The sequence below is a fragment of the Xyrauchen texanus genome, chromosome 14, assembly GCF_025860055.1.
Source record: "Xyrauchen texanus isolate HMW12.3.18 chromosome 14, RBS_HiC_50CHRs, whole genome shotgun sequence".
Classification (NCBI taxonomy): Eukaryota; Metazoa; Chordata; class Actinopteri; order Cypriniformes; family Catostomidae; genus Xyrauchen; species Xyrauchen texanus.
Window position 1 is genome coordinate 22,671,929 of NC_068289.1, and position 16,221 is coordinate 22,688,149.

The 16,221-nt window shown below is 36.2% G+C and overlaps 1 protein-coding gene across 1 annotated transcript in view; it reads left to right on the forward strand.

The window, feature by feature from the left end:
- The first annotated feature begins 532 nt into the window (after positions 1–532).
- The window catches only part of LOC127655015 (myosin-IIIb-like), a 53,991-nt gene continuing 38,302 nt past the window's right edge, over positions 533–16,221 (forward strand). The window contains exons 1-8 of the mRNA XM_052142609.1: positions 533–573; positions 1,479–1,663; positions 7,235–7,390; positions 11,843–11,927; positions 12,755–12,871; positions 12,956–13,060; positions 13,440–13,523; positions 13,736–13,938. Coding sequence (XP_051998569.1) covers positions 559–573; positions 1,479–1,663; positions 7,235–7,390; positions 11,843–11,927; positions 12,755–12,871; positions 12,956–13,060; positions 13,440–13,523; positions 13,736–13,938 — 950 coding nt within the window. The 5' untranslated portion in view covers positions 533–558. The remainder of the gene's footprint in view (positions 574–1,478; positions 1,664–7,234; positions 7,391–11,842; positions 11,928–12,754; positions 12,872–12,955; positions 13,061–13,439; positions 13,524–13,735; positions 13,939–16,221) is intronic.

Below are 16,221 nucleotides of genomic sequence, written 5' to 3' on the forward strand. Positions count from 1 at the left end.
GGGATTTTTATGGAGTTAGAATCATGCCAAAACCTCACACACACACACACACACACACACACACACACACAAAACGTGTTTTACTCACACTCAACGATTCACAAACAAACTCAGTGTGGTTTGCAAATACAAAACATCACTCACAAACTAATGCATTTTGTTCTGCAAATAAAAAACGTACCTATCAAACAAATACAGTATGTTTTACATATACATAGAAACGTATTTCTTCAATGACAAAAATATCCTCCATGTACAAACTAAAATCTTTCAAGTACAAAAAACAAATTCTACAAGTACAAAACAAAATCCTTCAAGTACAAATCAAAATTCTACAAGTACGAAAAACTGTCACGTGACTTTTGGCACTAATTTTCCGCCTTGCTGATCCACACACAAATGCCTTCAGATCCACACACATGCTAGTAAATTGTCATGTAATTCGCACTCCACAACATCAGGTGGTGCTGTTACCGATTTGCTTGGCGCCGCCACGGACATGGAAAGAGAAGAGAAGAGAAGAAGAAACGTTAGCGTGGGTAGGGTGTTTTGAACACGATGAGTGGCCAACAGGTGAGTTTGCAGTCGTTGCTGGTGAAAAATCAAATGTTAACTAACTAAACTCCAGGAATGTCTGTTGTAGGTAGGGTGAGATATATATACATATACACATGTATATGTGTGTAGCTTATGGTACCGCAGGAGCTAACCTAGCTTACACCGATTAGGCTAATTTTTCCATTTTGTTTCTAACTTAACTAAATTAAACTATACTATGGTCACATATAATGTTACACTTGATACGTCTTGGACTTAAGGCGGAATTTTGAAGTGAAGACCACCTCAGGCCACACACATTTGTTTAAGCACCATCTGAGGAGTCATGTTAAGTCACTGAAATAACAAAGTAACGGGAGGCTTTAATTGTGAAGAGTTGAAATGTCATTAGCGCAGACTTTTTTTAGCGACGCTAATTCACATGAAAAGATGTGGAGATATTTGGTGCTAATATGTTCATGGAACAGTTATAAATACTACAGGAGGTTAAAGTGTAAGTAGAAACAGCCACAGTGCGCTAAGTATGTGCAAAGATTTTAACTGAATTAAAGTATATTTAATCAGTTTTAAGAATAAACTTGAGGGAGGTTCAAGGGGGTCTTTTATATATATATATATATATATATATATATATATATATATATATATATATATATATATATATATATATATACACAACTTTTTAATTCTGACTTTTTCTAGAAATAGGATTTTTCCACAAATTTCTTTATAAATTTAACCAAAAATGCATCCCATTGACATTAATTTGAACATACATTGACAGAAAGTAATGTTATTCAGTCTCAGAATAAATATTGTGTATTTCTGTAGTTTGTTTCAAAATGTTATCAAATGTGGTCCTTGATGTAAAAATGTTTGAAAACCACTGCTCTACATAAAGACTTTACATGTCTTTTCAGGGATTGTACCTACCACATTTGGACTGGGAGGACAGTGGTCTGCCTGATGAGCCACACCATGGTGTCACTGTTCCTGAGATGGGCGATGTACTGAGTGATGAGCAAATGGCAGCACTAAGGGCAGCCATAAATCCCCTGGGACACTCCCAAACACATGGCTCAGACATCTACCTACTTACTGTGCAGTATGTCCAGCACTTACTAGGCTTACAATAAAACGTACTCAGCAAAGGACCTGATTCGATGCAATTGTAGCACAAATACACTCTCACATTCTCTACAAACATTTGGGTAACAAAAAGAACACTTATTTACAGAATAGTGCCCCTGCTAATAACTGGTTTGTAAGAGATGTTACAGTATAGGCCTATCATTTCTTTTCACACTAAAACCAAATAAATATTTCTGAATCAGTGAGGTTGTCTCATTGATTTTTCTCTGTTTAATCAAATCAGACCAGCAGGAAGCATAGCTTTCCTCAAGCAGTGCTAGCAGCGGACTTTCAGCTCTCTTAATATCATAATGAATGTTCAAACCAAAGACATGTAGATTGTATTATTTTTATTGTAGTGTGAATACAATCTTAAAACATCTGGGGGGTTGGAACAACCAAAAAAATACAATAACTTTGTTTAACTGACAACAAACAACCCAGGAGACAATGCAACGTGGTCACATCGGGGAAAATGTTGAAATAAAAGGTTTTGAAGGTGTCAAAAAAACGACAAAAAAAAGATTAAAGAGAACCAAACTGGCTGCATTCTGGAGTTTAGTTAGTTAACATTTGATTTTTCACCAGCAACGATAACAGCTGTAACAGCGCCACCTGATGTTGTGGAGTGCGAATTACATGACAATTTACTATCATGTGTGTGGATCTGAAGGCATTTGTGTGTGGATCAGCAAGGCGGAAAATTAGCGCCAAAAGTCACGTGACAGTTTTTCGTACTTGTAGAATTTTGTTTTGTACTTGAAGGATTTTGTTTTGTACTTGTAGAATTTTGTTTTGTACTTGTAGAATTTGTTTTTTGTACTTGAAAGATTTTAGTTTGTACTTGGAGGATATTTTTGTCATTGAAGAAATACGTTTCTATGTATATGTAAAACATACTGTATTTGTTTGATAGGTATGTTTTTTATTTGCAGAACAAAATGCATTAGTTTGTGAGTGATGTTTTGTATTTGCAAACCACACTGAGTTTGTTTGTGAATCGTTGGGTGTGAGTAAAACACGTTTTGTGTGTGTGTGAGGTTTTGGCATGATTCTAACTCCATAGATTTTTACTTCCAGAACAATACTGTTGCACTCCAGCAGGAAAGCTCTGCAAAAACTGCATGAGGGGCTGTTGTCAGCAATCTCATAGTGATTCACGTTATAGGTACGCCAGGTTCGGGGCAGGTTTTCATGTAGAGGTTTGGGTTTGTAATTTATGAAAAAATATACAGGCCTTCCGAACTTGTTTCACCCATGCGCTCTCACTCATAGATACGCGCAAAATTACAAGGGGCCGTTCACACAGGATGTGTTTTTGCATGGATCTGGTCTGTTTTTCCATTGTTTTACTATGTAAACTTACGCTGAATGAATGTCCTTGACTGCTGCACCACGTCTCACTGTTTCTTTAGTGTCTCACAGTACCGGCACATTTTTAGACATTGTGTTAATTTAAAAAGAACTTCAGTGATGAAATATAGCATGGTAGAAGGTCACAATGGTATGACAAGGTTTTAGTCCTAATTGAGTTTTTGCATGATCATTTGCTATTCTATCTCTAATCTTACAGTTAAACGTGCTGTTTTGATAGACAGACATACAGATAGACAAATATTCCAGTATACTGATGTTTGCACTACCCAAACATAGTCTCATGATAACTCGTAAAATATATTTTACAAATGTTATTCCCATAGAGAGAGAGACCGATTGCCTAACAGAATTTTAAATTGATACAATGCAGGCATCAAATTTTAGTTAGCCTCCTATCCAACACTTAATTTTAAGAAAGTAAATGTGTGTGTGGACAAATTTGGTTGCTCATTTCTTATCTATTTATTCAATACAAATGACTGATGCCTGTTAATAACCTGTAAAACATATCCCATGTCTCGTTCCAAACCCAGAGTGTTTCTTTATTCCGTGGTACACAAAATGTACTTTCCTGTTAACATCATGGTAAGGTTTAGGCTTGGCTTAGGGGATAACTTTTATAGTAAAAGTTGTACGTTTACACAAAACAATGACAGCCACTTTGCAAACCTACATGATCCAATTTCACCGCTTATAAAACATATTTCTCTAAAAATATTTTTTGTTCAATAATGATGTGGTCATTAATTACAGCTTATACAATCCACAATATCTGCATTGGTCTATCAAAATACAATACATCACTCACTCATGTTTGGCTAAATAAATCTACTGCATTCTCTTGAGAAAGCTTCTCATAAACATCCAACTGAAAAAAAAAAAAGGTGTCTGATGGTCAGATCAAAAATAGTTCTCCCAAATAGATCCTGTCTGTGTGTGTGTGTGTGTGTGTGTGTGTGTGTGTGTGTGTGTGTATGTGTGAGCGTGTATTTATCACTTTGTGGGGACCAAATGTCCCCATACGGATAGTAAAACCTGAAATTTTTGACCTTGTGGGGACATTTTGTCGGTCCCCATGAGGAAAACAGCTTATAAATCATACTAAATTATGTTTTTTGAAAATGTAAAAATGCAGAAAGTTTTCTGTGAGGGTTAGGTTTAGGGGTAGGGTTAGGTTTAGGGGATAGAATATAAAGTTTGTACAGTATAAAAACCATTATGCCTATGGAAAGTCCCCATAAAACATGGAAACCAAACATGTGTGTGTGTGTGTGTGTGTGTGCGCCTGTGTGTGCCTGTGCGTGTGTGTTTGTATGTACCTCGACTGGCTTCAACAAATGGTATATCACCCTCTTGTGGTCTCCCAGTGCTATTATGCCAGACTGTTAAACAGAGGCCAGCTGAGTGAATTGAAAAGCACGCAAATTAGGCTTCTACTTTAAATGTGTGTGAGTGTGTTATCAGGTGGTGCAGGCTGTTTGTTCTTTGTGTGTGTGTATATATAGCGGAGAACTGTTGTTCCGCCTTTATAAATGTTTCTGTAATTGTGCAGCTGAAATTTTTCCACTCTGCTATCAGAGGTGCCTGCTGTCTGGAACCTCAGCCATGCTGAACACTAATGACAGACCCACTTGCCTAATCTACTGCATTTAATGGGGTCTAGAGGGGCCAGTCCTAGTTCAGAAACAGCATCAGTCTAGATTACAAACAACTCTGTCTTTAATTATTATTATTTTTTATTTATGTATTTTTTTTAATTTTTTATTTGTATTGCACACTTTTCACAACACACATTGTTTCAAAGCACCATTACAGAAAATCATGCTTTAAAAGAAAATAAAGCTGTAATATCTGTAACGTCAGAGTCATCATTGTGGAGTTTGCTAAAAATGTGATAAGTGAATAAGTTAATAATTATAATAATTATATTTAGACCCCCATTGAGCAAGCTAAAACTTTGAGGAGGTTGACTGTGGCAAGGAACACAAAACTCCATAAGATGTTATCCTTAAGAAAAATAACCTAGGAGGAAACCAGGCTCACTGTGGGGGCCATTTCCCCTCTGGCTAAATAGCATGAATATAATGCAATTTTTTTTAAATTATGTGTAGTAAAAATCATGATTTAAAATAAGTAAACTAAAAGTGTTAAGGGTTTTGTTTAAACAAAAAGATTTTGTATGAACTGAATGATTGCTGACTAATGTCTAAGTTCTAAACAGGACTAAGTTCATCCTGAATTAACTGCGGAAGTTCACATAGATGTATTGTCCTTTGTATTTGGTGATGAAGGCTTTAGTTATTCATTTAATTTATTATCTATGTATCCAATTTTAAATGTTGTCCATCCTTTGACCAAGGTTATGCAGGCAGAGATGAGTGGCATGCATCGTAGTTCAACTGGCAGCTTGTGGCAGCTCATTTCAGTGAAGTCCATCCTAAATCCAAGGTTCATGTTGTGGTCAGTGAAAAACCCCATGCCTTATGGTTGACGTTGTCATCAGTTCATCCACTGTGAAGTCCATCATAGTAGACTGAAGTGATATATGTTGGCACAGGCTGCAGTTGGTCATCATCACTCAGCAACACATAGTAGTGGGAGTCAGACAACAGGCTCTGGTAACCTCAGGATATGTATCCTGTGGTTAAGACAGGGAAACATATAGAATAATATTAGCATAGATGCCATGCACTTTAAAACAGGTTTATAGAATATAAAAGAAGACCTAACTAATGCAGCATAACAATGAGTTGATAAATAAATTAGTTGTATACCTGGCTGAAAAGATGAGTGTTTAGTCTAGACTTAATCTGAGAGAGTCTGTCTAAGTCTCGAACCATGTTTGGAAGACTATTCCATATTATAAGAGCCATACAGGAAAAGGATATACCTCCTTTTGTGGATTTTGATATTCTAGGTTTTATTAACAGACCAGAATCTTGTGATTGTAGTGAATGTGATGAATATAGTGTGAATGAAGGTCACTTCCACAAGTACTGTGGAGCTAGACCATTCAAAGCTTTGTTATAGTAGTTAAAAGTATTTTAAAATTAATATGAAATTTAAAAGGAGCCAATGTATTTATGATAAAATTGGGATGATATGATCATATTATGTTTTATTTTTAATAATATTTAAGATATCAAATGTCCCTGAAAATGTTTCTGAAAATGTCTCCAAGGGGAAGCATATGTCGATGGTGTCAAAGACTGTCCTTTTTTGTTGTTTAAAAAGTTACTTTTAACTTGTGTTTGAGATGAAATATGAGTAATGTTTGAAGAAAAAATACTAAGAAAAATCTAGTTAAATATCACTTGTATTGGGTCTAATTTCCAAAGAAACCAAATTATGCAAAAACTGTGAAAATATTATAAAATTGTGTGTATTTAGGATACTTTAAATGTTAGCTAAGAAAAATAGCCTCAGCAAGTCAGACATTTTATTTAAAAAATATTAAAAATGCCATTTCCATCACTTTCATTTACAACAAGAATTCTATTACAGTAAACACGATACAGAATTTGAGATGTGCTGGAACAAGACTTTACTTTCTAGAAATTATCGGTGCTAAAAGTGCCAGAAATTAAAGAAACACTTATACATGTGTCTATGGACAGAACGTGGCACCTAAAAGTACCCCTTCTATCCATTACAGCCTCGTTTTAATTTACAAAGAAATTAAATAAGGTGCTGACTCAGACTAATGTCAGAACAACAGATACAGGCCTGAAGACACATGATAAGGCTGTTTACACTGGATGCTATGGTGATGACAGAGAGAGAGCGAGAGAGAGTGAGAGACAGACAGACAGAGAAAGAGAGAGAGAGAGAGAGAGAGAGAGAGAGAGAGAGAGAGAGAGAGAGAGAGAGAGAGAGAGAGAGAGACAGACAGACAAACAGACAGTCAGCTGGTCAGATCTCAGAGAGGCTCTAGTGAAGCGTGTCTATCTAAGGTTGAACTTATATGAAGATGCACAGGTGACATGCACCATAGCCTTACTGAAGGCCTTTCAATGACTTATTATGCCAGATCTGCTGCTTGTTAACTTTGTACTTTTGCATTTTTTTATCATTTATAATTTCATATGTGGGTAATCAGTTCTAGTATGCTCATAGTATGTAAAATGTCTCATTGTCTTGTGTTGTCTTCTTGTCTTGGTGTTTGCAGGTGTTTAATAAAGGACTTTGAGACACGTCCATCTGTGACTCATCTGTTGGAGCATCCATTCATTAAACAGGCTCATGGGAAGGACACATCTCTCAGTCAGCAGCTGTCAGTGCTCATTCGTGAGCAACAAGATGTGAGCAGCAGCAATAAGACCAGGTACATAATGTCTGCAACACAAAGTACAAGAAACATGGTATATGATCATTGCATGACCACCCAGACTTTTATGAACACTTTTGGACACTTAAATACCATTTTAAAATGTGTGAATGTCTTTGTTTTAGGTAGAAAAATAACAAACCAAACAAATTCTGCTAGAGCATTTCTCAGAACAGACTTCACTTTTCTGCCACTTTTATGTTTTGTTGTATAATGCAATGACATTTTTAAGTGTCCAAATACTTTGTTTTGGGTCAATGTATACAGATTAAACATAAGTATTATTTTTAAAAGTTTAATAACAGTCTGTCTATTACAGATTTTAATTTTCAAATGTTCTCAGTTTCTTTTAATTCATCTCAGGGTCAAATTTAAAGATCTGGCAGCCTTGAGCATGACAGCAGTCATTGTGAGGAGCTTGACTAGCATTTATCACTGTTGTCTGTTCCTTCAGAGATGTCATAGCAGATTTATAACGTCCAAATGGGAAATAGTGAGACCTGTTGTCTTCACAGTCCAGAAATATATGAATCTGATTGTGTTGGTTGTGAGTTTTTTTGACTGTGTCATGTTCTATCACTTGTGTTTTGAGGAGGGTTTGTTCTGTCCAGCAGAGGGCAGTGTTATCTGATGGAGGAGCACTCAGAAGCCATTAGACAGTAATAACTGAGGGAGATTCAATTGGATGACATCACAGTGACTTGGTCTATTAGGAATAAGTGATTTATAACAGTGATTTATAAAACAGCCAACACTGGTTTCTCCACTAAATGCTTAATTTACTAGAGGTCTACATGGCATTAAAGTGAAGCCCAAACCTGGCTCCTACCTGAGACCGCGTGACCCGACTCTTTATAATTTCTTCTCCAAACAAGTACATTTATTGCAATAGGCTGTATTTTGTTTATGCATCTTAGGCAACATTCATAACTATAGGAGTAATTTATGGTTGGGATGGGTGGGACATGTCCTTACCACTTTTTGCCTTTGCCAATTTTTTTTCCCACCACATTTTTAAATAGCTTTCATCAATTTCGTTTGTGTGTGTTATAATAAGAGGTGATCCAGTGCTGGAGTTTGTTATTTTTATATATTACATTAAAATGAGTGTTCTTTGTGGCTGTTATCAATTACATTGAATGACAGTGGGCGGCGATGTTCTCTTGTGCATCCACAAGTCACAGAAAATTTTAATGATGGTTACGGGAGGAATGTGTGTTGTGTTGTGCTCGGGCAATGTTCTGCTGGAAAACCTTGGGTCCGGCCATTCATGTAGACGACAGTTTGATAATGCACCCTGCAGCACTGCACACACTGTTGGGCAATGGTTTGAGGAACATAATGAAGAGTTCAAGGTGTTGCCCTGGCCTCGTAATGTTTATCATAGTGTTTTGGCTCATCAGTGTACATCCACTAACAAACAGATGTAATCTTCCTTTATTCAAATAAAAAATGTATTAGGGCGGATTAGAACCCGGAACTCCTTGTAAAAGAAGCAAAAATTTTAGACCAATCTGTCATTTTGGCTAAAGTTTACTGATCTATGTATTTCCATTATTAGATGACAGTATTAGATTTACGGAAGTTATCAAATTAATTATGCGAAATATTTATTGGAACGCTTGAATTGGTCATTAACAAAGACTGTTTATTAAAACAGTAAAGATTTATTTGACATTTTCCGCACAAAACCTTATTAATATTTATGAGTTTCACCACTTCGTGACATTACGAAACAGTGATTCTCATGCTTGTAACAGGATTGCTATAGTAAACATACACAGTTTTAACAAGGCACAATTCATTCATCCAGCATTGAAAAGCAATCAACGGTGTCAACAGCCCCAAACTCTGTTCTTGCATGTCATTTTTTATTATTTACAAACCCGAAACCATCAGGCTCTGTTCAGGTAACAGACCACTATATATGTAAACAAAATAAACAGACAGGTCATGCAGTATTCTTACAGGTTTGGGAGGGTTACTTTTAAAATGTATTCCACTACAGATTACAGAATTTACATTCTGTAAATCATAAATCATGCTGTAATAGTGCATTGAAAAGGGCTAGCAATAGCATTTTAGCTTAGCATAAAGCTAAATGTTTACATGACAATTAATACAAGGTTAACAATTTATGATGCTCCAAACTTACTTCTAAACCCCACAGACTGTACCCATCGACATCTTTCTCTAATCGTATGTATGTGGATTCTCTCTATTGAGTTCCTTAGTGAGGCCATATCCACCTTTTCACTCATAACAATGTGAAAGTGCCCTCTGTATGCTCGTATGAATGTAACACATCATAAGAAAGTGTTTCACAGCTGTTCAAACACTTCTCAGATCACATAATTTATATGAATAAATGTTTTCCAACTGAATAGACTAAATATCAAATGAAACAAATGACAATAAAATGCAAAGTAATCTCTTCGCTAATCAAAATACGTTTTTAAATGTAACTGTATTCTGATTACCAACGATTTAAAATGTAACTGTAATGGAATACAGTTACTAATATTTTGTATTTTAAATATGTAATCCCGTTGGATGTATCCATTACTCCTCAACCCTGTATACTTAACATTTGGTGAACTCAACCTTTTAGATTTGTATAAAGAGTCTTCTATATTGCGGAATATCAGAGTTGTTAAATATTTTCTTAATGCACACCAAAAAGGCAAGAACTGGCTGAATATTGCAATTTTAGTCTGATTGGTTGACAGCTACACAAATTCCAGAAGACAGGCTACATAAGGATATACTTTATCTAGGGTTTTCAAGTTACTATCCCATATTACATCCCATGTTTTGGCCTAAATGAAGATGTATATCCAATGTTTAAGCAGCAGCACACTTGAGGGCAGAATGCTATTCTATTTCAGATTTACATGCCCTTAAATGTTGCACACTACAAAAACAAACTGTGGTCACTCGCTTTACTTTTCAGTCAAACCATCTCTTCCTTTCTAAGTGGGCGGTTCTAGACTAGAATAGAGCGCAGCAGTCTGGTTTCAGAAGTAGAAGTCCCATTCTTTGTTTCTATAGGTTAAATGATTTTTAACAAAAACATATAAACCTTTAAAGACAGACCTACTGTGAGCTCTCAAGTTGTTAATTGATTGTAAATGCTTCCAATGAAGTCATCAGTTCACATTATTTAAAAAAAAATAAAAGTGTGTTAAAGCGGAATTACTGACAAAGAACTACACTACTCTTGATCCTGAAAAGAAAGACCCACCAATCAGAGAATCACAGCCAACAAATTGCGACAAAAGATCTACTGGCCACTCCTATGATGCACTGTGAATGACAGAATTGAGGTGCTCTTTCTATAAAACGACTAATACTGAATATTTTTATATAGTACTGTATATAAAATATCAGAATATATCTAAATATATCTGCAGATAAAAAAAAAAATACAATATATAATATCTATACTTATAACCAACAACTTTAAATCAATAGTTTTATGTTTTTCATAATTTTTATTTAAATTAGGTCATTCACAATGCTTCGTTCATTCCCCTATGAAAGACGTTAAGTACACATCTTGTACCTATATATTTTTGCCAAATTTTCAAATAAATTTTTGCTTCAAATCAAAATTTGTAATGTTGTAATTCAAAGTGGACCAGTCTTTATGCCAATAGTAAAAGGTCTGGCTAGGCGAGACTAAATACTGTCTGATTCAGGGTTAGATGAGAACGTACAAATTAATCCTATTAAACCTAAATTAATCTAACCCTGATAAATTCATTAGTATGCAGATGAACTGACAACAAGATTTGCTTCATCTCAGCCAGACTGAGATACATAAATTAGGGCAGGATATTCATCTCTGTTGTTTTTGAGTTCCTATAAAGACAATTTTAAGTAGTTCTGAGATATTGGGGGTTGGTACGCTCTCTGATTGTGAATAAACTGTCACTGCCTGGGTTTTCAGATTGTCGACCCTCATTCCCCAGGCCACATATAATCTGCTACACTGATAGTGACAGAACAGAGAGAGACACATAATGAGATTATGAGCTTGTCTCTGCTCTCTCAGTTCAGTCACTGATGGCAAATATCAGTGAATAGAAAGTGTGAGAACACTGATACACACACAGAAATACAGTGGCGCACACACTCACACACATACAGCACATGGTAACGTGTGTGTGTGTGTGTGTGTGCTGCCATGTCCCCGGGGCCTGCTGGGGTTTAAGATCTGTGAATAGAGCAGCTGCTTCCTCCTGATCTAAAGGTCAAAACTACAATAGAGGGTCAAACCCTGATGAAGGGCATTCACGACATGCTATAATAGCCTGTAAATCCCAGAGGATAGACCTGTGTTAGATACTGATGCTGTATACAGGAATTGGTGGATTAATTTTGTGTGTGATTGAATTTGTCTGTGTAGTATTGAAGCTGAAACATCATTGTATTTGTTTTTTATAGGCATGAGCGTATCAATACTCGAAAAACACTGATCATTGAGAGCTGTCCTGATGACGATCTGGTGAATCTGGAGGTTTTAGATGAGGTCAGATATAAATATTTACACAATATAGCTGGAATTAAAGGAACAGTTCAGAACAGAACCGGCGAGTAAGTGTTTTTTTTTGGGGGGGGGTTCTCTCTCTCTCTCTCTCTCTCCCACTGCTGCTTCACATTGGCCTTTTCCCTCTCTTTTAAATTTTTTGGGGGGAAAAATGAAAAGCTGCACACCCAGTCCCTTATCAGGCCTCCGAGAGGGATAAAGGACCAGGTGTGCAGCATCACGACCCGGCCCCGCCCTCCGCCCTGTCACAGTTTTATTTTGTGTTTCTTAGTTTTGTATAGTTTTTGTTTTGTTTTTTGTTTAGTTTAGTAAAGTGTTTTATTTTGTGTTTTTTAGTTTAGTTTATGGTTTTGTTTGGATTTTTGTTTAGTACAGTTGTTTAGCATAGTTTTTGTTTTGTGTTTGTTTTTGTTAAGTTTAATTTAATTGTTTAGTTTAGCTGTTTGTTTTGTGCTTTTTTATCTTTTTTAGTTTTTAGTTTAGTTTAGTAGCCTCGAGGTCAGCTTCTTTCTCAAAAATACTGCATGTTTAGTAGAGAAAGATTGTGAGTTGTTGTCAGAGTTTATATACCAAGTCACATGACCTCAGTACTTGCAGGGACCCACTTTTCATTATTTTTCACAAAAAAACTGACAAAAACCTGTTGGAGCAATTAAAAAAAATAAATAAAAAAAAGCTAAATTGCACTCTGTTACTAGACTTAATGTAGATTAATCACATTAGTGAATCTGCACTGCACAAGCAAATATTTCAAGCATTTACTGTAAATCTGACCAAATTATATTTTCCTCTTTCTCTCTCATTTAAAGGAAACAATCATTGCACATCTTCAGAAGCGATATGTGGAACTGCAGATTTACACCTATGTTGGTGACATCCTCATAGCACTGAACCCTTTCCAAAACCTAAGCATCTACTCTCCACATGTGAGCATCCACTTTAAGATCCTTTCTGAATTAAAACTTCCCTGTAGAAAGTGAAGCAAGGTGTAGTTTTCTGTCTGTTCTCAGTTCTCAAAGATGTATCATGGGATGAAACGCTCCAGTAACTCCCCACACATCTTTGCCACTGCTGATGCAGCCTATCAGAGCATGGTCACACTCTCCAAAGATCAGGTACTGCTCTCTCTGTCAGCACTCTTACACTTAAAGCAATACATTTATTAAATGACTATCTGGAATACTTGATTAAGATTGGTCAGTAGCAGAATTCTGACTACTCACCATCACTAAACTGTATAAATGATTATATTTTCCCCAATTTCCTATCCCTACCCAAATCCTTCCAAGGATTTGCAATTGTCTCTCATTCCACATTCCACAATTGTCATATCATTCCACACTCTCTTTCTTCTCACATAACAAAATAATTTAAACTCAAATCAATATTTCAAGTAATCTATGTGTGTGTGCTTTTCTGTATATGTGTCTTTTCATTTCTTTCTGTGTATATTAATCAGAGTTTATGTTGTCTCTGTTGTTTCTGTAACTGAAGTGTATAATCATCAGTGGGGAGAGTGGAGCTGGTAAAACTGAGAGTGCTCACCTCATCGTCCAACACCTCACCTTTCTAGGAAAGGTAGATTACTCACCCACCTGTTATATACTAGCTAACACACTCTTTCGTACTCCTATGCTTCAAAAACACATTTATATTATTTCATCTTCAACATAAACATAACACAGTCAAAATAAATGTATTTTCCTCCAGTGATACACACAACTATAGCTGTTAGAGCTATCAATTGTTTTGTCTTCATTCCCACAGCATCTGTTGCTTTCTGTATCCAGGCAAATAACCGAACACTACGTGAGAAGATTCTTCAAGTGAACCCCCTGGTGGAGGCGTTTGGTAATGCGTGCACGGCCATTAATGATAACTCCAGCCGCTTTGGAAAATACCTGGAGATGAAGTTCACACCTACTGGAGCGGTGATGGGTGCCAAGATCTCTGAGTATCTTCTGGAGAAATCAAGAGTCATCAAACAGGCTATGTGAGAACCAATTCGCATAGATATATGGCCATCAGAACATTAAAGTCAACATGAAATGGTGTTCACAATCCATTTTACTTCCATAATGTGACAGATTGTCGGTTATTTAATGAAAAAAAAATCATAAACATAAGGTGGGACCTTATATTATACATTAGAAACTGACAGGATGCTGAACAATGGTCTCTATATTATGGCTGGGTAAAAAAACTATATTGATATTATTGAGGTGGAAAAAAATCCTCTAGTAATTTTCACGTTTAGCCTGTGTTCTACACAATCGGATCAGGTGCATGTCGCTAAAAAAAACGCAGTTCGGCAAAGTTATACACACAACTAGCTAACTGAATCACGGTCATGAAATCTTCCGGTTAGGAAGTATTAGCTACTAGCGGCTACATAGCTCTGCTTTCATATAAACAGGTAATGAGGCTTGGTAGCCGGTAGTTAGCACATTCGGCTGATATGATATCATTCAGCACTAACAATGCAATACAGCTATCGAATGAACACAAAAGCAACTCTGACATCAACACATTTTCTGTTTATTTACAGTAAGTACTATTGACTTTTTTTGTAAGTTTTTTTCATGATCCATAGCTCTGTCACATCCACAAATGTTTTGACACAGGCAAGAAAGTATTTCTTCTTCTTAAAATGTTTATTGGCAGTTGGCAATCACCACATACACAGCTGGAGTGTGGAGCGTCACAAGAAGTTATGTTGAGTCAGATGCTGCTGAAGATGTTGAAATTGGCAAAATTGCATTGAAAAGAGGTCTAATGTAGAATTCTTAACTGAATTTACTTCTTTAACTTCAAATTGAAGGGTAGCTTACCCTGTGGAGTTTACTTGTAATCATAAAAGTTGTGTTTACATTCATTCTTAAGGCCTAACAAGCATGTGGAATGCATTTCCTTCCCTATTAATGGCATGAAATGTATATTGTGATAAACATTGATCAATTTGAAAATAAATATCGTGATAACTGGCCATATTTCCCCACTCTATATATGACACTTGATTGGACGGGTTGAAAACAAGTTGGCGTGGTGACATAACTAGATTTTTACTTCTTGTATTAAACATTTTGAATCTGCCTAGCTACAATGGCTGATTAAATAGTTTAAATGATCATTCCTCTGATTGAAACACCTCCGCCCCCCCACTCAATTAAACCATTTTAGAGCAAAAACATAAATATTGATATAAGCTAAAAATATGTATAAAGATTTTTTGTAGCCATATTGCCCAGCCATTTACATTTTAAGGAAAGATTGTGAAGACAAACATTTTTACTTTGGGATACCGTGCTCTGATTAATCATTCACAACAAGACCAGCAACATGTATTAAGCAAGCTAATATGATAAATTTTATTGATTTCATGTTGACTTTAAACTCACAATTTGTAAATTACATTTAATAAACTTAATTTTAACCCTCCAATGGTATAGAAAAATGGCACCTCCCTTTGGTGTTCAAGGTAATTTTTGACTGGAAGTGCCAGATGTGAAACCTCCCCTTTTTATGATGATATTGATGCCATTTCTTTTTCCCTGAAGCAAGAACATTAAAATAATGCATTTATTTTGGGATTTCATGCTATTTTTATCTTAATTACATGTAAAGTTAGGCATTTTTCCATTAATTTGCATATACAAATAAGCACATTTCTCAGAATTCTGCCATCTGCTGAAAAAAAAAAATAACATGACTTAAAAAGCCCGTTCATGCCAGCAACAGCCAGTAAATGGCTGTAGCCACCTACTGTGTAGTCTGATGGCTTGTTGTAACCTGGTTTTATATTGTATCACTAGATTTTCAGTTCAATATATATATTTAGACATTATCAAACTCTAATTTTCAATTCCCCTTCTGTCGCTCTCTCCACGTTGTGTCGGAGAAGCGACACTAGGGGTCTCTCTTGAGCGCCGATATCCACCTCTGATCTATGAAAAAAGGCCAATGAGAGTTGGCAGCCAGAATTTGCATGTCCCGCCCCCGGACATACTGGTATTTAAGCGGCGCAAATACGGGAGTTCATTCAGAAAATTTCTTTGGAGCCGATGGTCTGTCTGCAGTTTGCTGCGAGTTACACACCACTAACGTTCCTGTTTCCTCTGACGATCTGCATGCTGTTGGATCTTGACGGCGCACAACAGCGGCTTTCTCCTTCGCATTGCACGGCGTGCATTGTTGCCCCTGAGCGCTTCGACAGCGCAGACACACACACATACTGTGTATTAAAAGAGTTATTTCCCTTAAAAGAGTGAATTTCTCT